This window comes from Salvia miltiorrhiza, chromosome 2 (genome assembly GCF_028751815.1).
Source record: "Salvia miltiorrhiza cultivar Shanhuang (shh) chromosome 2, IMPLAD_Smil_shh, whole genome shotgun sequence".
NCBI classification, from domain to species: Eukaryota; Viridiplantae; Streptophyta; class Magnoliopsida; order Lamiales; family Lamiaceae; genus Salvia; species Salvia miltiorrhiza.
Window position 1 is genome coordinate 31,929,963 of NC_080388.1, and position 23,265 is coordinate 31,953,227.

Below are 23,265 nucleotides of genomic sequence, written 5' to 3' on the forward strand. Positions count from 1 at the left end.
GCGTGCGCGAGTTAAGAACTCTTAAGTTCAGACCACTGTCTCGAACTCTCTCAAACTCTCTTTTTTCGCCTAGTTGAAAAGGGGTGGGTTCGAATTACCAACTAGATTACAGAGAACAGGCTCTCTGTAATCGGGAACTTAGGCTTTGGATATTACAAAGGATATGCCTAAGAAACTAAGAGAATGTAAGTAATCACTAAACTTCTCTTCTTTGATTCAAACTTTGAAGGCAGTGAAAGGCTGAGTTGCAATTTCGGCAGAGGTTCAGCTTGTGCGTTTGAATCGGTGAAGATTGTTGTGTTCCTCGAGCTCTATTTATAGGCGAAGTCTTGAATAGATCCGTTGGCAAGATGGTCTTCAAGAATTCGTCCGTTGTGAGAGTAATTTGAATTTGACTGAGGCTTCAATCTTTGAGGTTCCTAAATTGGTGAAGAACGGTGTATCAGGTACAGAAGTAAGGCACCTCTGAAAAGTTAGCACCAAAAAGGAATGATCTGCAGAGAAGGACGATCTTCAAAATCTCTGCATTTAATGCGGTTGTACTTGGAGTGTACGTGGCTTCCTTTTAACTTAAAATGATTAGTTCGAGGAAGAATGTCAACTGATACTTGACTTGAGTATCAGTCCGCTAATTTCACGTGGCCAACATTAGTTAATCAGTCATAACTGATTTTTCAGTGAGAATCCTCGTCCAGTCAATACATCAGTATTTTTGACTTGGTCTTTTCACATGCTATCTTCAGTTGAGATCTTTAGTCTCCAGTCTTCAGTCTTCAGGACAACAGTTAAACTAGAAAACATGAACTCTAACACTTGAGTTCAAAAAGTTCTAGTCTAATAAAAGAAAATCTAGGAGTTTTGGTATCATCAAAACTAGAGCTAGGATATTTCATTAAGTTCCCAACAGTCTAAATTTGAAAACTTGTTTGAGCCCAACTGAAGCCCAATATGAAGCACAACCCAACCCAAGCCCATCATACTTGACCCACCATAGGCCAATTTAAGACCCGACCCATCCCTAACCCAAGCCTATTAAACTTATGGTCCTAAACCTGGTTGGGTTAGAGAGTTTTAAAAAGCTCAGCCCATGACCGGCCCGTTCTAAGTATGATCCTGGGCTGAGATGAGCCTAACTCTCTACGAGCTCATCCAAGTCTAGGCCGAGCTGCGTTGGACCGACCCAATTGACAACTACTCCCTCCGTCCCACTAGACTTGGCACACTTGCCTTTTTTGTTTGTCCCACTAGAATTGACACTTTCCTAAAATAGCATGTGGTCCCTACTTTCTCTACTCACATAAAATAAGTGGACCCTACCAACTTTACACTCTCCTCCATTTATTCTTAATCTCCGTGCCCAACTCAAAAGTGTCAAGTCTAGTGGGACGGAGGGAGTATTATTTTACCTTAAAAAATTACAACTCTGAACAATAATCAGATATCATATTGACAATAACTTATAAAAATATAATTGAATGAGTAAATTTAAACATATCATAAACAAAATTAAATAATTGTTACAAAGAATTATTTTTATTTTAATAACAGCAAAAATAAAAATAATTAAATAAAATACAAAAATTATAAACCACATGAATAACAAGATGAGAAAATAATAAATCACAAAAATAAATAAAGATATTGTGACTTATACGGGATGACATACTGAAATAGGAATTTTATTAAAAAGAAAAGAAAAAAAGAGAGATCAGATACATAAGGAAACAAGCAAAAGCACCCGCAAGAAACCCCGGGTAACTAAAAAAGAAACCAAGACTAAGAGAACATTTTAAGCGGATCTTCCTCGTCTAAAACATCGTCCTCTTCATCGTCCAACCAATCGCCCCATTTTTCCTTCATTTTTGAAGAGGCCACAACCGACATAGCATGGGCTGCATCGGTAGAGTTAGAGGAGTTGATCACAAAGTTTTGCAGAATCTGTCCTTCAGACTGAGCATACTTCACTTTATTCAGGAACTCCACAGGCGAAGAAGCATCAAGACCTGGGCCATGCATATCATCACGACGTGTTGAGTTTTGGAAATCCGAAGACATGCCATTGATTATGATACGACGGAGCCTGTGCTTGATAGAAGAATCAGAAACTCTTCCCTTCTTGGTGATAGCCCCTTTCGGACGCCCTCGTGTACGAGAAATGGGTCCTGTCGTCCCAGTCAAAGTTAGCACAGCGTTGTTGTCAGTCATAACAGCAAGCGGCTGAACAACCAGAGGTGCAGAAGTCCTCTCGTGTTCCTGCTCAACTATCTTCTTTTCGTCATCTGACCCAGGCTGTTCCATATCCTTTCTACCCTGACTGTCCTGAGGGATGCAAGCATCTGAAGCCCGGCCTCCATCAGAAGGCGGCTTGTCCATGTTATCATCACCAACAAGTCTCTGTTCTTCTTGCAACTCTAGAGAAACCAACACAGCAAAGGGATTGGATGAGGTAGGATCTGAAGACAGTTTCTGTCCAACCTCAGCTAAAGGTCCAGCCCTTGCTGGAGATTCCTGATTTCCGTTGTAGGGACGAGGATCAACCCTGTGGTCATCAACCTTGGACTGACCACGTTCCCGGCCCTGATGTTCCGTAAAGCCCTCCGCGATCATGGTCGTTTTACTCCTTCTGCATTGGTTAGCAGTATGTCCCACAACATTGCAAACGGAGCAGTAATAAGGCAAATTCTCATATCGAAATTTGACAGAAAAATCAATGTCGCCACACTTGATATCTAAAGCCTCAGGAATATCAGCCGAAACATCTAACTCAACTAGAATTCTAGCAAAATGACCCACATGAGCCTGTGCAGACTGACCATCAATCAAGATAGGCGTACCCACTTCTCGTGCGACCCCGGAAAGAACCTCTGGGTGCCAATATTCATGCGGCAAGTTAAAGATTCTAATCCATACCTGAACAAGGGTAGAATGCGCTTTGTAGGGATCAAAATTCGGCACCCAGGCCTAGAGATGTAGAATACCTGAGTGTAGACGCCAAGTCGTTTTAGTGAAAGCCGCTGCCTTATCCTCGTCGGATGTGAAATTAAAAGTGAAGAAACCTTTTCCGAGAGGATGGATCGACCAACCAGCAGACGGTTTCCAAAGCTGCTGAAGTTCCTCCCAAAGGTCCGCTGCAAACCGAGGTGAATCACCTTTGCGGAGGATCAGTCGGCCGTGAATCGCATGGGCGAAACGCCGGACTTGTCGTTGGTGGAAAGAAGGGTCCAAAACAAGGCAACGCTTAAGATCCACCAACTCCGGCCGGAGGATTGTAAAGTCATGAGCGGGGACGTCCCAAGGTTTGAAAACTTGCTCGGTCGGACTGCCATCCCTAGCCTTCAGCTTATCTGCAAAAGAGGCATTCGGCTGAGGAGGAGGTGACACCTTCGGAGCAGACGGGGGGGCCATCGTAGGGTTGGGTAGAGTAGCAACACCCGACCTTCGATCCAAAGAAGCGGTCTCGGAGTGCTCTCCAACAACGAAGGAGGAACGAGGAGTATTTGGGAGAAAATTTGTAGAGACGACCGGCAGATTGAGCGCACCTCTGTCGCCCGGTGAACTGAGTCCACCGGAAGCCAAAGACGGCGGTGGGAACCAACCAACGCTCGATGAGCCATTGCCGCCTTTTGACGCCATCGGACGGACGGAAGATCAGCGGCGTGAGGTCGCCGAGGTCGCCGTTTGCAGCCGCTTCACTCCTGCAATTTCGTGAAAGAGCTCGCGAGGAAGAAAGATTGGTGGAGCTTGCCGGAGCAGATCGCGGTGGAGCAGGCGAGGAAGACGGCTCGCAGCAGCTGCTGCCGCGCCGCTGTGTTTCTAGCTCGCCTCCCGTCACTCTGTTTTCAGCCAATGGCTGTTCACGAGGAGCCGCCGTGGGATCTGGCCGAAGGAGTCTCCGTGAGCCGCCGCGAGTTGCTCCAGATCTGGTCCGCCGTAAGATCTTGAGCCGCGGGCGAATGGAGTCCAGCGATTTCGCACAGTGGTCGGCGATGGTGGAGAAGAGTGGGATCGGCGATGGTGGAGTCTGGAGAAGAGTCTGCGATCTGGGATCTACCGCACAGAGTCGGCGATGGTCAAATATCTGGGATCTAATACGGGATGACATACTAGTAAACAATAATAAACCACATAATTTTATACTTATTTGCATTTTTATTTCTCTCTACTCTCCGTTTTTCTTTTTTTTTGTTGCAATTAACTTTTAGTTTTTTTTAAGTCACATTTTCTTTTTTTTAATCTCTGTTCTTTGTGTGTGTGTGTGTTGGTCAAGCAGTAAATGGTTAATGTCTAAAGTCAAAGGTCTTGGATTCGAGTCCCCTGTAGCGCGACCTTTAAATTTCTTTATTTATTTAATAATAATAATAATAATATTTTTTTTTTTAAATTGTTACAACCAAAGAAAAGAAAAAACTCACTCACACTCTAGCTCCTAGGGTGACTCGAACCCCCGACCTATTGGTTGGAGGGAAAGCGTCTTACCAACAGACTGCGCTTCATCGTCATAATAATAATAATAATAATAATAATAATAATAATAATAATAATAATAATAATAATAATAATAATAATAATAATAATAATAATGATGATGAAATGTGTCTGTAAAAACCCAAAAACAACAATGAATTTGCAAGTAGAAAAACATGGTGTATGTATAAGTGAAGTAATAAGAAGACAAATTGAAATGTATTGCGAAAGACACTCTAAAATCGAAAGAAATAGAACAATTAACAGAGAGATACAGTTAAGCTTTGTGAAATATATAATGCAGTGGTAGACATTAGTAATTGAAGTTAGAACCTGGTGTAAATCTTTGGTCATCGCTGAAGATGTTGACGGCGAGTGTTAGTGTGAGAGAGAAAGTTTCTGTATGGAACAGTTTGTGTGAAAAGAAAGTCTTTAATGAATTTTGTTGGTATTAGTGAGTCAGTGACCATTAAATATTGAGCGTCAGCCTCATTTTATTAGTGAAATGCATTAATTAGTAATTTGTAATATATTAATTCATTTGTGCGTTTTATTGATTTATGTTTTTTGTGTATTATGTGATTGATTAATAATTGTTGTTTATGTATCCTTAAAAAAAAAGTTGTTGTTTATGTGTTCAATTTATTTCTTATATGTATTTTATTTAATGTTATTTTGGTAATATACATAGTTGTATGGTAATTTATAGATTATTTTAATTATAATGTAATATTTAAAAAATAATAACTAAACATGGCTTTACCTTCCTGAAATATTTGTGAAATTCGTGGTTTTTTTTATCCTTTTTTTTGCTCCCACAAACATTATGCTTTTAAGTATAAATTATTCCATAGTTTTTTTGTAATTAAACAAAGCTAATTTCTCTTAAGTTTGATAGATTATTTCGGACAAAGATGATAGACAATAATTGGATATCTTTCACATTTAATTTTTTACTTACTAAATATACTTAAACATGATAGTCAATAATTGGATATCTTTCACATTTAATTTTTTACTTACTAGATATACTTTTTATTTATGGTTAATTTTATGTTCGTATATCAATGATTATTAATCATTGATATTTGAAACTTAAAATTTTACGATTCTCAATAATATTGTTTATGTGGAACTTTATGCAATTAATTTGTATAAGATATTTTGTTGTTTTGTTATATATATTATGTTTTATTTGATAATATTTCTTTTTACATATTTGTAGATTGTGCCTCACACGGGTTGACCACCCTAATAAAAGAATATGCATTTATGTATTAATTATTTCTACATGTAAAATTTTATATATTTATAGACCGTGTATCGCACGGGTACTAATACTAGTAATAATAATAAACCACGTAACCTTAATGAGTAATGCTTATAACAATACATATAATCCACAATTAGTTGAATAAATAGAAAAGATGAAGACGAATACTCCGTTGCAATACCTATAATTCCATAGTTAATGAAGTTAGTTATTTTAATTTATGGAAATATAATCTTTCAATACTGACAAATGACTATGAATTCAATATTATTTCCTTAATAGGGTAACCATGTTAAATGTAATTTCAATCAAAATCAATTAATTACTTAATTTTTGAAAATATTCGAAAATGACAAAAATATTCAAATATATTTACATATTATATATATTTAGAATTTTCCTAAGAGAAGAATATTGGATTTTATTTCAAATAATTAAATTTTAAAGCGTGAGATTCGTAGATTACACAAGACCGCAAAACTTTTTAAAATGTGAATAATGTCAATTCCTAAGCAAAATGACTAGAATTTTTTAACATAGCAAAATGACTATAATTGATCGAAGGGACACAAGACAACAGATAATGTTGGTTGTTTCTGAAAAAAATGTTGTTTAGGCCCATTCATATTAATGGGCTTACTAATAAACGAACTCTTCATAATTTGACATAGATGGATGTCCAAAATAATGGGCCGCATAATTATATATCTCTTGAGGCCCAGCACATATCAATCATTCCGGTCATACCAATAAATAAATAGTCGTGGTTGCTACTACTGTTAGGGGTTGTTTGCTAAGTTTGCCCAATATCCATACACTAATTAAACTGACAGGCCCATTACTCATAAAACTTGTTAATTAATCGAATTTGAGTGTTTGCTTAATGAGCTTATTAGGCTTTTGACTTCACATTTACGTTTGGTAATCTCTTTTTCGAGGGCTGATTAATACACAAATTTTCTAAATTACCCTCAATAAAATTTACCCTCTCCAATTACTAGGGATGGCAATCGAGTACGACGGGTACGGATAGTGACTATCCATACTCATACCCACGAACTAAATGGATAGTGGTTGCTACCTACGAAACTATCCATGGATATCAAATGGTATCCAAACCCGCTACCCGCGGATACCCGCTACCCGTCGGGTATCCGCGAAACCCGCTATCCGACGGGTATCCGTCACCCACTATCCGACGGATACCTGCTATCCGCCGGATACCCACTATCCGCTGGATACCCACGAAATAGAATTTAAATATAAATTTACAACAAATTTAATAGAAAAAAAAAATCAACACAAATAGCATAGTTCAAATCCACAAAGAACAATGTTTAAATTCATAAACTAAAATATAAAATCCAACAAAGAACAATTTCTATAATTGCTCGACAGTAGAAATAGAACCCTCTTCATTAAACTCTTCTTCTTCATCTTCAAGACAAGTCCAAAAGCTTCCATTCTTTCCTTGACCTATGAAATAAGCAATTATTTACATTAGATATATGAAATAAAATATTAATTATAATTATAAATTTACATACCTTCGAGTTGATTTCATAGCCAATTTTGAGTACACATTAATGCTTCTAATAGCTTTGGTTTGAGACGACTGCGGTGCTCAATTTTAGACTTTGGGCCTTATTGTTTGGGCCTATTTTAAAATATAAAATATTAGCCCATAATCTCAAAATATGTATTTAAAGCCCATATTTTATAGAATTTTTTGTGGATATTTGACGGGTAATTGGCGGATATTTTTCGAGGGTAAACGGGTTTCGCGGGTATGGATAGTAAGTATCCAAACTCATTCCCACGAACTAAATGGATAGTGAATTGTACCCACGAAACTATCCGTGGATATCAAATGGTATCCAAACCCACCCTAATAGATTCGGGTTTTCGCGGAAATCCACTACCCCCAGGTAAATTGCCATCCCTACCAATTACTACCACTCTCTCTGATTTTACACGCCATTTTCGATAACTGGCAATTTGGAGGCAAACATTTGGTTACGCTCGAAAAGTTGAGCTCCGATCGTCGAAGTCCTGCTCCGCCACTTTGCGGTCTGCACCAAACTTCCTCAGCCTGTAAGTATGAATATGAACCCTAGGCTTTGGTTTGTGGTTGCTAAAATCATTAATTTGGTTTTTTTAGCGAGGCGTAATTTTGAAGAATTTGATGTTCCCCAATCCAGTTCACAATTTGATTGAGTTTTGTTTCAGGATCCTTACTTCCAAATGACACGAGGTGTTGCTCCTCGATTAGGTTATCAGAAGCCTGCTCTGATTGAATCTTCATTCCTTGCTGCTCTTCAGGTTTCCCCCCATCTATTCCGCTGCTCTCACTGCCCTCTGATAAATCTCTCGCTTATGCTTGATCCAATATTTTCTGTATGAGTAGACTAACAATCCTTCTTCAGACTATTGTGTTTAGGGAGGAATTGGTTGAGATAATTTCACCTTCAATATGGTGCTCTGTGAGTTTCTGAATATTCTTTCCTAATTAATTTTCAATTCCATTGTTTGGAAATTTGTTGTTGTATTAAATATTTCTAGATTTCAATTTATCATTCTTCAAATTTGTTGTAGTGATTTGTTATTTTCCATGTGTTGCAGTAATCTTGTTGGAGAAATTTCACCTGCGATAGGACAGTTAAAGAGCCTGGTTTCAATGTGGATTACCTTATTTTGTTTGGGAGCTATACTTCTGTGAATGAGTTCGTAACAACCAAAAGGCAAGATCCTGAAATATTGGAAGCACTGAAGAAAACAAATACTATCGCACCATAATTGGACCTTCAATTTTATGCTTCCTCCTAATTTATAACTAGGACCTCCTTTAATTTTTTTTCGAAGTTTATTATATTCCTTACTAACCAGTTTGAGGATAGAAGAATGTGTGGCAAATGTGTTAGTAATGCATCATATTTGTCATAAACATAATGAAGGCCGTTAAATAGATCTTGAGAAATCTTGTTCAGGAGCTTGAGTTCATTTTTAAGCTTGGGCTTGACTAGCTTATAGTAGATGATTATAGATTGAGCTTGATATTTTGGCTCTGTAGTAGGCAGGGATGAGTATAAATGCTTAATGACATGCTAAGAATTCGTGAGTTGAAAAATGCTTAGTCAAACTCTTTTAGCCATATCATATATACTACAGTATATGATAATTTTCAAGAAAATTTTACTATCATGGATAGGAAGAGACCTTGTGCAAATTTCTTGCTAAATATTGTGTTGTAGAGCTTTGGCATAAACACTTTTTACCCATAGATTATACTGAAATGTTGAAACATTCATCTGAAAATTCTGATTTTTGCCATAAAAATGTTGAACTGAACTTCATGACAGTCCACTGGAGATCTTTATGGTTCTGAGGAATACTATTTTCGAGCTTCGGAGGCCGATTCTAAATTTCTATGGGAAACCGGGGGCGAAGAAGCTGCCATAGATGAAGCTCAGAGGAACAGCAACTGACTGGTGGTGTACATATATCATGTGAGCAAGATTCTTTGAGGTTGTTGAATACTTGATTATTAACAATTTAAGAAATGCATTTAGTAGTGTCCTGGTGTCCAGATTGTTTGGTATCCGTTTAAGCATGATTATTATAGAAAAATAAGTAGAAAAAATAGGACACTAGCTTAATAACTCTGCTATCTTCTGTTAGCTTACATAGTAGATTGCTAACGCAATTTTGTAATTTTTATTGGCTCTCTTATTTTTATAGGATTTTGAATAATACAGTGTCAGACTGTCTTTACTCATATGTCTTTCTCTTTTTGTATGAAATTTTTCTAAAGGATGCATAACTTGTGTGAAGATTGTCTTTACTCATATATCTTTCTCTTATTGTATGAAATTTTTCTAAAGGATGCATAACTTACTTTGTATGTGTGAAGATTGTCTTTACTCATATAGTTGTCTTATTTTTCTTCAGGAGCTGGCTGCGAAAGAAATGGCCGAGGTGTCCTCATGTGAAGCATTTTGTTGTTGGAAGACATGGTTATGGTAGAACCAAGTTCATTGGAGGTTGAAGAATATTTGCATCTTTGGAACTTGATTTTGGAACTTGTAATTAGATTTTGAAAAATTGTTAGATTTATAGTTGAAACTTGGTGTAATAGATGATTGTGATAAAATTGTTAGATTTATAGTTGAAACTTGGTGTAATAGATGATTGTGATGAATGTTGATGATAACTGATTATGTAATTCGATATTTATTGTTTATTAATTATATTTTATTTTATTAAAAAATTGTTTTGTAAGGGCTACAAAATATATCTAAAAAATATTTTATTTTTATTTTTATTTTCTAATTAACCTAACCGGTGTCTAGCTTTTTAAAGCGGTGTCATAGGTATATACAACACCGCTTAAAAAAGACTTTCATAGACACCGGTTAAAAATTGGTGTCGTAGGTATTTACGACACCGATTTTTAATCGGTGTCTATTAGCATCTTTGTTGAGACACCTATAACACCACTTCCAATGACACCACTGATTTTTAGGCTATTACACCAGTTTTTAACCGGTGTCTATAAGCATTTTTCTTGTAATGCGATTTCATTTTCTCCAAATTTTAAAATGACGAAGCTTCTACGTGGCTCGTCGTCACACACCTTTTAGTTTGCCGAAAAAATAAAAAAAAAACGAAATGAAATGAATTCCTAAATTCACCTCATTTTTTCGATCATCAGAAATGAAATCGGCGTCAAAATTGAACAATTTATAAAATTGATGTATTTAATTGTAAAATCCTAACTTCACGTGAAATATGAATTTGAGCAAAATTTGTGTAGATACATGTAACTTTCCCTAATAATAATAAAATCCAAATCTCAAGTAGTAAGGAGGAAATGAAAAACACTTGAGAATAAGAGTCTAAAACTCAAAAAGTGAGGAAAGAAAATCAATAAAAAATGATAATTAAATACTCACCGAAGGAATTGAGGGTTGATTCCCTTTCTTAATTGTTTGTGTGTGTGTTGGGGGCGTGGGTGCTAAAATAAAAACACCTCTTAAAATATAAATAAGGAATTATTTCCAATAGTTAGATTATCAAAATCTATGATTGATATTCATCATCTTATTGAATGAATTCATGCTCCTGAATTCGAATTTTATATGTAGCGAAAATTTTATTTTTCGCAATTCATACATTTACACAGTGAATTCATACATGTTCTAAATATAATTCATATATTTTAGTTGGCTTATATTTTCATACATTTACACAGTGAATTCATACATGTTCTAAATATAATTCATACATTTTAGCTGACTTATATTTTATATTTCAGGAGTTATTTTTATCCTCACCCCTTCATACATACATATATATATATATATATATATATATATGTATATATATATATAGGGAGAGGTTCAGGAAAGAACCATAAATAAAAAAAGAACGGAGAACCATTTTCAGCCATTCGATCATCAAGATCTACGGTGGATACATCATCTTGTTGGATGAATGCAGATCCTGGGTTCGAATCCTGAAGGGAGCAATTTTTTTATTTTTTTGAGTGCATTAATTTTAACAGCGAATGCATTAATTTTTACAGTGAATGCATTAGATTTGATGGTTCTCCCGTTCTCACAAATAATGTAGTTCTCTCTAGAACCACACCCTATATATATATATATATATATATATATATATATATATATATATGAGTGAGTTAAAATAAAAACACATCTTATTAATATATAAAATAGGAATTATTTCAACCCTTAGATCAACAAGATCTACGGTTGATTTATCACCTTGTTGGGTAAATTCATGAACTTAAGTTCGACTCTCATAGTTAGCGAAAAATTTATTTTTCGTAATTCATATATTTACACAGCAAATTTATACGTATTCCACATAGAATTCATACATTTTAGCTGGTTTGTATTTTATATTTTAAGAGTTGTTTTTATTCTAACCCCTCCCTATATATATATATATATATATATATATATATATATATATATGGGCGCGCTCCAGTGAGACCCTCTATTTTTCGTGTAACATGAGGACAATGAATAAGACATATAATACTAATGAACAAGATGTATATACTGATGAAAAATAAAATTTAAAAAATTGGTAATGAATAAGACATATATACTGATGAACAAGGCAGTATATACTGATGAATAACAAAATTTAAAATATTCTACTCCCTCCAGGATTCGAACCCTGTGAAAAAAAATCACCCTCTTGATACAATATCAGCCATAGGATTGATAAATAAACGCACCAGATCATGCTCTATATCTCTCTAAAATTAGGGGGTCTCATTGGAGCGGCCCCTTATATATATATAGGATTGCATTCTATGACAACCACTCCCCTAGATAGAGAATAAAGACCAAATCAAGGTCATTCATTGAATCTCAATCAACGATCCAGATTGCATCCGGATTTATTTTTTCATGTAATTAAAAATTGGTGATTAGCATTTATTTAATCGAAAAATGTCAAATGTGTAAAAAATAAATTGATCGAATTCATCCCGTTGAACAAATCCCGAAAATTCCTCTCTTCCCATTCTGGGACCTGATATATTTCGACGAACATATCGATGAACATTAGTATGTTCATTTATTTTTATACGAACATATCGACGAACATTAGTTTGTTCATTTATTTCGATGAACATTAGTATGCTCATTTGTTTTTATACGAACATATCGACGGACATTGGTATGTTCATTTGTTTTTATACGAACATATCGACGAGCATTAGTATGTTCATTTATTTTTATACGAACATATCGACGAACATTATCATGTTCATTTGGAGTGATTGAAACATATACAAAAACGGTTGATACACAATATTTAACTAATTTTTAGGGATTTAGTATATCTTGTCAAATATAAAATAGTGTTGAATGAATTTCATTATGGACGATATCAGTTACAGAATATTATGCATTTACTTATTTGACCTTTACATATTTAAATACAAGAAAAATCTACAATTTTTTGGTCTGTTAGATTAAGCAAAATCGATGCACATGATTTGATCTTTATTCTTTATCTAAGGGAGTGGTCTCCATTGAATTCTCCCATATATATATATATATATATATATATATATATATAATACACGAGAGAATATAATACGTTGTTTTAATAATCATAGTATTCACGTTAATTGCTTAATATTTTATAGTGATTTGTTATATTAGTTTATTAAATTTGTGTTATTATTGTCTTATTTTTTATTTCTTAGTTAATTTATAATATTGAATTTGAGTCAATCCTCAAGTTAAAGTAAAATTATAAACTATTAATAATAAAAATTAGTTTATTTTTTTAAAAGATGAAACCTTTTCTTAAAAATATATAGAAATATGTCTTTATATGCTTTCAATATACTTGTTGTTGAACTAATGAAATGCGAACAACTATATATTGTACTCCCTCCGTCCCTGAAATAAGTTCTTCTTTTTCCTTTTTGGGACGTCCCCCAAATAAGTTTCTCTTTCTTTCTTTTCATTTTTGGACAATCACCCCACCACTAATAATACTTATTTATTCTTACTTTTCACTTTTTCACCACTCTCAATACATTTTCATAACTTTCAATAATAGTTTAATACTTTTTTTTCACTATCAATACACTTTACAACATTTTCTTAAAACCCGTGCCGTCCCCAAAGAGGAACTTATTTTAGGGACGAAGGAAGTAATAAATTATTAAGGTTTAATCTTGGATCTGCCTATGTGTGTGCGCGTGAGAGAGAGAGAGAGAGAGAGGAACTATGTAAGTTGGGTAAATAATGAGAGTGGTAGTGAGTTGCTCTCTTTTGTCAAAAGTTTGGTATTTAACACATTTTGTCAACCTTTGAAAGCCACACAAAACATATGATTGTGTCCTTCCCATTTGCATTACTATCATATCTTTTTCTTGCTTTTTCGCTCCACTTGCATTTTATAAAACTTCACAATGAAGCTTAATCTCTTTCTCATGTTTAGCATAATAACTTTGCCAACTCCGTAAAATCATTTTCTATTAATTTTTATATGTCACGATGAAACATCTATTTCAAAGTTCAAACTATACGTAACAGAACAACAAATGCAGTTCGACATGAAAATTTATGTTGTTCAAAAATGGATATGAATGAAATACAATACATTTCTATGCATCTATACCAAATTAAGTGAGTTTTTTAAGCACGTCAATCAATGCTATCGGATCCAACGAGCTTAGTCAAAATAACATAAAATATTTACACTTAAATTTAACCTACATTAAGAGCTCTAAAAAAAACCTACATTAGAGTACTAGTAGAAAAATATATTCTCAAAAAAATCCATCTATTAAAAAAGCCCAATAATTCGGTGTTGCAATTTTTTAAAATATGGTAATTATATTTTTGCCTCGTCATCATTGTGATTTTAGATTATTGGCCTCTTCTTAATTCATAATTTACGTAGATTAATCAAATATTTTTATAACAATAATGCTATTTGGACAAAATTTGTCCGGACAAAATATGATGAAATACTTTATAAAATAAATTTATTTAAAAATTTTGGTTCAAAATATATAAAATAAATTTAGCTAGCTTTATTGTTTTCTATATATTGTATTTTTTTTGTAATGTTTTAATAACCTTTTTAATTATTATTATTTTTAAAGTACACAAACTACATATAAAAATAACAAAAATAAAAAAATTGTTAAAAAATTACGGAAAAACTACAATATGAAGAAAACAATAAAACTAACTAAATTCTTTTAAACTTGAATCAAAATTTATAACTAAATAGTTTTAAAAAAAATTAACCTTATTTTTGTTCGAACAAATTTTGTCCAAATAGCACTACTCTTTTTATAATATAATTTGAGATTCATGTCATTTCCTTAATTTATGAGCTACATGAATTAATGAGAATAAATTCCGGGTCTCTTCTTAAACCATGAGTTAAGAGGGAGGATGATAGGAATTGAAATGTTTTTATTTTCCAAAATGTAAATGATATTAATTATTACCTCCTCCATCCATTGATGCCTCAAAACTTTTGGACAGAGATATTTAGGAGACCAAAAATTAGGAAGAAAAGGTGCGTCGACACACATGTTTAATGTAGTTTTTAATTGATATAATCCTTGTTAATCTATCTCAACCTCTCCAACAATGTCCTCAATCTCAAGGTTCTCCACCTCTAGAACAATAATACCACAAACGAGTTTCCCAAGCAGGCGCATCTTTTTTTTTATCAGAAAAACGAAAGTAGATAAAATAGAACCGAAGGTACCAGAGGTACCACAAAACATTTAAGTACAGAGGAAGGCCGAGGGGCCAAGAGAGAACCAAGAAGAAAAAGTAGAATCCCAACCAAGGATGTTGAAGATATTATTCCAGCTCCACATTCTAGTGATAATTTCCCCCACTGTACCAGGGATGTCCCACCCCTTTCGATCGAATCTGCTTGCATTCCTATGTCTCCAAAGAATCCACACTGTGCACACCCAAAGAGACTTCAAGAACTTCTTACTCTTCTTACCATTGCCCAAATGAGATAAAGCAAGGTAGTGATCCTGCACGACTTGCGGTCGGGCCGTTTGGAAACCAATCCACCTTGAGATACCATCCCAAATTGCCGAAGCCTTCGGACAACAGAGAAGAGTATGGTTAATGTCCTCAACTGATTCGAAGCATGCGTTACAGTTCATCTCAACTTCATCGATCATGATATTTCTCTTTCTCAAGTTTGCACACGTCGGTAATCTATCTCTGAGCGCTCGCCATGCCGTGACTTTAGCTTTCTGTGGGCGCATCTGCTCGCCAATCTTCGCCATTTGCATCTCAACGAGAATTTATTCTCCGGAGAAATGCCCTCGAAATTGACATGTTTTAACATCTAAAGTACCATGGCTATTTCTAGCAACGAGATCACCGCGGTTTGACGCCGCTAAATATTCCTTAATTCCGTCCATGAAAGAGCTTCCTACTTTTTCTTTTTGAGACATTTACAAAAAAAACTTTCTGCCTATTTTTGGGCTTTACCATACCACTTATAATACACTCCCTCTGTCCCCCACTTATCTTGGTATACTTTCCTTTTTAGTCGGTTCCATTTATAATGACACTTTTCAAACATACTATGTGGTTTCTACCATCTCTACACACATAGAATAAATGGTTTCTATCCACTTTACACTCTTAACCATTTATTCTTAATCTTCATATCCAAAGCAAATGTGCCAAGATACGGAGGGAGTATCATTTATTATTACTTTACACCTTTTCACCACTCTCAATACTAATTACTCCCTCAGTCCACAATATCATTGCCACTTTTGTCGTTTTGGTCTGTCCATAATATCTTTGTCACTTCTATTTATAGCAGTAGGGTCTACATACTCCACTCACAACAATAATGAGACTCAAACTCCACTTACAACACTGTCCACTATTATCAACAATGTCCACGTACTTTCTTAAAACCCATATCGTCGACAAAGTGGCAATGATATTGTGGACGGAGGGAGTACTATTCTCAACACACTTAAATACTTTTTTTTTTCACTTTCAATACACTCAATAATTTTTTTAAAAAACTCGTGTCACTCTCTTCTAAAAAGTGCTTTCATGAACGAAAGAAGTATGATCAAGAAGCAAGACTCAAAAATGAAATAGGCCATGTAATATGAAACGATCCAAAGTGGAAAAAAGCCCTTTAAATATTGGGGTAGAGAAAGTATAAATTGCTATAAATAAATATTACAAATATTGTTGTCAAATAAAGTATTAATTGCAATAAATAAATAATACTATTACTCCCTCCGTCGCATAAGAAATTATCAAATTTTTCATTATTGCCCGTTTCATAATAAAGTATCACTTTTATTTTAGTGCATTACCTCACTTTCTCCTTTTAACTACAACCACTTATTTCTATATAATCTCATAATCAATTCAATTACAATCATTCATTTCCACTCAACAGATTATCTATTGACATTTTTTCTAAATCTATGCTATTCTTTTCTAAATCTATGCTATTCTTAAGTGATATACAGTTTTATGAGAAAGAAAGAAGTACTCCCTCCGTCCCACTCCAAATGTCTCATTTTCTATTTTGGGTTGTCCCATTTCAAATGTCCCATTTTCTTTTTTGGAAATACACTTTCTCTCTATACTTAATATTTAAACAATTTCCATTAACCAACTTTATCTACTTTATACCCACTTTATCTATTTTATACATATTTTTTAATCTTCGTGTCCAAAAGAAATGAGACATTTGGAGCGGAATAGAGAGAGTATTATTTTTGTCAAATATATAGCTTGATTTGTCAAGCTCGACGGGTCTTTCTTGTTCGCCAAACCAAATCCCATCCTGTTTATATAGATGGATTGTTAAAAGATTTTAGTTTGACTTTAAATGGGTCATCTCAAGAATACTTATGAAGTTAGTTCACCTACTACCATTCGTACAGATTAGTTTGAGCGATAAATCAATTAATAGTAATGTGTACTTTTGTCCAACAAATATATTATTCATTCATGTGCACAACATTTAATAGTAATATTTTATAATGTAGTAGCATATTTTGACAAATAGGAAAAAAAAAAAAAAACAGTGACATTTTTTACGAGGATACTACAGGACCATACATTTGAACCTTATTTTTTGAAAATTGAAATCCTAAACTTCTATTTGATTCAATTAAAATTCTTAAATTTTGATTTTGTTCAATCTAATCTTTAAACTTTATAATGTACTATTGTCGTATTCTCAAATGAATATTGCAGATTCACAATTAAACGTAATTATTTAAGAAAACAAAGTTTAATTAGGACCAATTCACAAATCCAACGTTTAAAAATCCCAATCTATATATCAAATACTCACCACTATTAAGAAAGATTATTGAAAATAAAATATATAAGTAAACTTCTTTATATGCACATATTTATTATTTAAGAATGAATTAAAGAATTAAATAGGGACATAATAGTAAATGAGTAAAAAATATTTCTTTTTTTTATAAAAATAAGCTTATATGAATGCGACATTTAAAAAAGAAAAATACGCTTGTAGATACGAAACAGAGAGAGTATGGTTAAACACTCATTTTTTTTTATAAATTAATAGTATTAAATAAAAAATTTAAAGACGGCGCAACATAAAATTCGAATACTCATTTTTATAGTACTCCCTCCATCCCATTTAAATTGGCACACTTGCCATTTTTATTTGTTCCACTTAAATTGACACTTTTTTAAAATATTATGTGATCCCCACTTTCTCTACACACATAAAATAAGTGGACCCTACGTACTTTACATTCTTATCTCTTTATTCTTAATCTTCGTGTCCAACTTAAAAGTGTCAATTTAATTGGGACGGAGAGAGTATTAAACACTCATTTTTGCTACTTTGTATACACATGCACAACGATGATAAAAAATGTCAATATTTGTGGCATTTTTGTGGAACAAATGTTTATGGCATTTTTTAGAACAAATATTTACGGCATTTATAAACCCCAGGTCCCCAACTATGTACACTTATATACCATACTTATAACTAATAACACCCCAAAAGTTTAAATCCATCATAAATATTTATACATGATTATAAGGTATTTACAACAACTATTCATATGTAGCCTTCTAAAGAGAACGAAAAAAAAGATGTGGCTTCTTGCAGCAAAACGTGCACCGATATAGAGAGAGAGAGAGAGAGAGAGAGAGAGAGAGGGAGGGGGGCACCAAATTAATGTCGCAAAGCCTTGCTAAACTCTCCACTTTCCCACTGAAAAACACATCTTCTACTGACAGGGAGAGAGAGAGAGAAAGAGACAAACTTGGGTATTGACAATTGAGTCAGAGTTAGTATGATGGCAAAATATAACTGTGACAATAGATAACTCCAAACAAAATTTATGGTGCACAATATTCAAATATAACTCTCAACGCAAAAAGTCAGCTCTTTGTGTCATCATTTCAAACCAATCCCACCAGTCTATTTTGTCTGTCAGACAATAATAATAAAATTGCATTTGTTGAACAAAATCAAAATTCAGTGAGCAGCTCCGAGTTGTAAAAAACACTTTCCCCTTTTTTCATGTCGTGTACAAGAATGGTCTTTTTTCTCTTCTACTACTATCTTTGATTTGAAATCACTGGATTTTGAGTAAGTAATGTTTGACACTTTTTCTTAACTATTTCTTTAATTAATTTTCTTTGTGGGTTTTCATTCTTGAAATTGTACTTGTGCAGCAGTGTGAAACCATTGCAGAAAAAGGAGCAAACTTTATTGAGTTCATTGAAAACCTTTGTTTGGGCAAGTGGCGTTTGCTCGCTTCAATTGTAAGTCATAAGGGATTCAGCAGCTGCCTTTTTTTCGCAAAGAGAGGAGCTTTGGTTTGTGGGTTTGGAATAAAGAAAGGATTTTTCCTTATTTATGTCTACGAATTGCGAGCTTTGGGATCTAAAACCATGAGAAACTTTGCTTCAACGACAAGTTGGTGGTGCGTTGCTTCATATTTCTCTTCTCTCTCTCTCTGATCTTTGAGGTGATTTTGGGAATTGGGTTTGGGTTTTCTTGGAAATTTATTTCTTCATATGCTAGCTTCGAGGTAATGTTTGTGAATGAGGCAAGGTTTTAGGTTTAGCTATTGTTTTTGGAGTGGGGACTGGGTGCTCATTTATTCTTGGTTGGTAGTGGTAGATTTTTTTATCTGACTTTGGTTGAAGTTTCTAATTTGAGTTTTGCATCTATATCTCAAATAGGTCAGCACTAAAGAGTTGAATTTTCTCATTCTATTCTAGGGATTGGAAATCCATGAGAATGTGGTCTTGGTGGGCTTGATTACTTGCAAATAGTGTGTTTGGATCTTTGGTGATTTGTGAGGGAGGTGAAATTAAGGACTCAATTCTGTGACTGAGCGTTCATTGCTTCATCATCGCGTATTCCTTGATTCTATTGAGCCGTGGAAGGGATCAATCTTGTGATGATTTGAGCTGGTAGTATTGTTTGATCCTTGATGGTGATCATGAATATCCTGAATTTGGCGTTCTTTGCTGGTTTCCTCTGTTTATCCTTGAGCATTGCAGCTCCTGCACACGGCTGTGATCCAAATGATTTGTCGGCCTTGAAGGAGTTTGCCGGCCAACTGATCAATGGCTCGGTTAAAGTTTCTTGGTCTAATGATCAAAACTGTTGCAGATGGGAAGGTGTTGTCTGTGAAGATGGTAGGAGTAAGGCGGGGGCGCATAGAGTGATCATGTTGCAGTTATCTCAAAAAGGTCTGAAGGGCAATATCTCGGTGTCTTTGGGCAGATTGGATCGACTAAAAGTTCTCGATCTCTCCCACAATTCTCTTGAAGATGGACTGCCCTTGGAGCTTTCCAACTTGCAGGGGCTTGAAGTTCTTGATCTCAGCCACAACATGCTGGTTGGGGCGCCGTTTGGGGCTATTGCTGGATTGAAATCAGTTCAATCAGTCAACCTGTCCAGCAATTCGCTTTCGGGAAACCTCACTGACATCGGAGTGTTCCCTAATCTTGTTGCTCTTAACATGAGTAGCAATTTGTTCACAGGCCAGATAAGCTCCAAAATATGCAACTTTTCCAAGAGCTCTCGAGTTGTGGACTTATCGTCCAATCACCTAACCGGAGGGCTCGAAGGCTTGACTGGCTGCAAGGCTCTCCAGCAGCTGCATATCTATTCCAATTCCCTTTCGGGTGACCTTCCCGACTCGTTATACTCGTTATCTTCCTTGCAGCAGCTTTCCATCTCTTCAAATAGCCTCTCTGGCCAGCTAAGCGTTGAAATCAGTAAACTTTCCAATCTCAAATCCTTGTATATGTATGGGAACCAGTTTTCTGGTTACCTTCCTGATGTTTTTGGGAATTTGACTGATTTAGAACAGTTTGATGCACATTCAAACACATTTTCTGGTCCATTGCCTTCAACTCTGTCTACCTGCTCTAAGTTGCGGTTGCTTGATCTTCGAAACAATTCCTTTCATGGTCCTATAGTTCTTGATTTCTCTCGATTGTCCAATCTTTGCACTCTCGAACTTGGTAGTAACCGATTCTCTGGTCCTTTGCCGGAATCACTATCTAGTTGCCAGGAACTGAAGATTCTGAGTCTAGCCAAGAATAACTTGACTGGCCAGATCCCTGATAGTTATGCCAATCTTTCATCCCTTGTATCTCTTTCATTGTCAAATAACAGCCTCGTAAACATATTAGGATCCTTATCTGTGCTGAAGCATTGCAAAAACCTTACCACACTTATACTCACCAAAAACTTTCATGGTGAAAAGATCCCTCAAAATGTGAGTGGGTTTGAGAGCTTGTTGGTTTTTGCTCTAGGAAACTGTGGCCTAGACGGCCGCATTCCAAACTGGCTGTTGAATTGCAGGAAGTTGCAGGTCCTCGACTTGTCTTGGAATCATTTAGAGGGCAGCATCCCTTCGTGGATCGGGGAAATGGAGAATCTGTTCTACTTGGACTTCTCGAACAATTCACTATCAGGAGAGATTCCAAAGGGTCTGACGGAGCTCAAGAGTCTGATATCGGCTAAAAGTTACACGACGAGCCTCAACACTTCAACAGGTATTCCACTCTTTGTGAAGAGGAATCAGAGTGCCAGCGGTTTGCAGTATAATCAGGCTTCAAGTTTCCCTCCATCCATATTGTTGAGTAACAATCGTCTAAATGGTACGATTTGGCCTGAAATCGGACGACTGAAGCAGCTTCACGTGTTGGATCTGAGTAGGAATAGTATAAGTGGCACCATCCCCAGCTCCATTTCGGGTATGGGGAACCTCGAGACGTTGGATTTGTCGTACAATGTTCTTCAAGGATCAATCCCTTCGTCGTTCAACCAGCTGACCTTCTTGTCAAAGTTCAGTGTTGCTTATAATCATCTCGAGGGAGCAATTCCAACAGGAGGGCAGTTTCTTAGCTTCCCAAGCTCGAGCTTCGAGGGTAACCCCGGACTTTGTGGGAAGCTGATTTCTCCGTGTGCTGTCAACACTATGGGGCTTCGGCAGCCTACTACTCCATCTAAGGACAATAGTGGGTTTGGGCGAAGCAGTATTCTTGGAGTGACGATCAGCATCGGGGTTGGCATTGCTATACTCTTGGCGATTCTTCTGATCAGGATATCAAGAAGAGACGTTGGAGTGCCAATTGAAGACGTGGAGGAGGATATGGGTCGAGCACCTAGGCTCTCTGATGCGTTTGGGCCGCCTAAGCTGGTTATCTTCAAGAATGCTTACTGCAAGGATCTTACTGTCGCAGACTTGTTGAAGTCAACAAACAATTTCAGCCAATCGAATATCGTTGGCTGTGGAGGATTTGGTCTCGTGTACAAGGCTGACCTGCCTAACGGCTCGAGAGCTGCAATCAAGAGGCTCTCCGGGGATTGTGGACAGATGGAACGTGAATTCCAAGCTGAAGTTGAGGCTCTCTCTAGAGCACAGCATAAGAACCTCGTGTCTCTTCAAGGGTATTGCCGTTATGGAAATGACAGGCTGTTGATCTACTCGTACATGGAAAACGGGAGCCTCGACTATTGGTTGCACGAAAGAGTAGACGGGAGCTCCTTCCTTACGTGGGAAACGAGACTGAGAGTCGCTCAAGGAGCCGCTCGTGGACTGGCTTATCTACACAAAGAGCCAAATATAGTTCATCGAGACATCAAGACCAGCAACATTCTCTTGGATGAGAAGTTCGAGGCTCACTTGGCGGACTTTGGGCTCTCACGGCTGCTCCACCCGTACGACACTCATGTGACGACGGATTTGGTGGGGACCTTAGGTTATATTCCACCGGAGTATAGCCAGACGCTGACTGCAACTTTCAGGGGCGACGTTTACAGTTTTGGGGTGGTTCTTCTGGAGCTGATAACGGGGAGACGGCCCGTGGAAGTGTGTCGAGGCAAGAACTGCAGGAATCTGGTGGGGTGGATGTACCAGATGAGATCGGAAAAGAGGGAATCGGAGCTATTCGACTCGTGTCTACGAGAGAAAGACTGTGAAAAACAGTTGATGGAGTTGCTTGATATAGCTTGTAAATGTATAGAGCAGGATCCTAGAAAAAGACCCTCAATTGATGAAGTTGTTTCATTGCTTGAAGCAATTGAGATAGGAAAAGCTTGAATATAAGTTTTTATATAGGTTTTTGTTTCTTTTTTTTCTTCCCTGTTTTTAACTTGATGACTTGTGCTTCTCATGGATTTCAAGTGGAAAATATAGCTCTATTGTTATGAGTTCTCTTCGTCTGATTTTGGGGTAGTTTGTTTGTGTTTTGATTTATTTATTGTTATCCATTGCATATGATGGGGAAAGATTAAGGGTGCGTTCTCTGTGATTGTAAATTTATCATAGAAAAAATAGGGATAAATAAAATTTCACTCTTTAAATCCTTTTTTTCTTTTCTCTCATTTCATACAAAATAAAATTTGTTCCTTATTCATTCATCATTTTCACTACGAAGAAGGGATAATGTTATCCCCCTATTTTTGGTGTG

The 23,265-nt window shown here is 35.7% G+C and overlaps 2 protein-coding genes and 1 long non-coding RNA gene across 7 annotated transcripts; 2 read left to right on the plus strand and 1 right to left on the minus strand.

The window, feature by feature from the left end:
- The first annotated feature begins 7,686 nt into the window (after positions 1-7,686).
- Positions 7,687-9,981, plus strand: LOC131013360 (uncharacterized). 2 transcript variants are annotated; one of them, XR_009097658.1, is made up of 4 exons: positions 7,687-7,835; positions 7,967-8,220; positions 8,360-9,262; positions 9,686-9,981. It is a non-coding gene; the product is annotated as an uncharacterized LOC131013360 (long non-coding RNA). The 2 variants fall into 2 exon arrangements; XR_009097657.1 differs by having other exon boundaries at positions 7,687-7,831; positions 7,967-8,059; positions 8,164-8,220; positions 8,360-9,981.
- Positions 9,982-14,876: 4,895 nt separating this feature from the next.
- Positions 14,877-15,566, minus strand: LOC131008308 (uncharacterized). The gene is made up of 2 exons (XM_057935195.1): positions 15,164-15,566; positions 14,877-14,929 (listed from the first exon to the last, which is right to left on the minus strand). The coding sequence occupies exons 1-2, from the start codon at positions 15,564-15,566 to the stop codon at positions 14,877-14,879; spliced, it is 456 nt and encodes a 151-aa protein (XP_057791178.1).
- A 2,916-nt stretch (positions 15,567-18,482) lies between these two features.
- On the plus strand, positions 18,483-23,005 carry LOC131013361 (phytosulfokine receptor 2). 4 transcript variants are annotated; one of them, XM_057941426.1, is made up of 3 exons: positions 18,483-18,913; positions 19,003-19,250; positions 19,552-23,005. In XM_057941426.1, exon 3 carries the CDS (start codon positions 19,767-19,769, stop codon positions 22,893-22,895), a length of 3,129 nt encoding a protein of 1,042 aa, XP_057797409.1. In that variant the 5' UTR covers positions 18,483-18,913; positions 19,003-19,250; positions 19,552-19,766; the 3' UTR covers positions 22,896-23,005. The 4 variants fall into 4 exon arrangements, with proteins under 4 accessions (XP_057797409.1, XP_057797406.1, XP_057797407.1 ...); XM_057941423.1 differs by having other exon boundaries at positions 18,668-18,913; positions 19,000-19,250; XM_057941424.1 differs by having other exon boundaries at positions 18,673-18,913; positions 19,000-19,250; positions 19,513-23,005.
- The last annotated feature ends 260 nt before the right edge of the window (positions 23,006-23,265 follow it).

Excerpts from the sequence above, each read along its gene's own strand:
- LOC131008308 (XM_057935195.1), bottom strand. The coding sequence starts at position 15,566 with ATGGCGAAGATTGGCGAGCAGATGCGCCCACAGAAAGCTAAAGTCACG. Across the intron at positions 14,930-15,163 it reads AAAGGGGTGGGACATCCCTG|AGGTGGAGAACCTTGAGATT; the intron begins GTACAGTGGGGG and ends TTATTGTTCTAG.
- LOC131013361 (XM_057941426.1), top strand. The coding sequence starts at position 19,767 with ATGGTGATCATGAATATCCTGAATTTGGCGTTCTTTGCTGGTTTCCTC.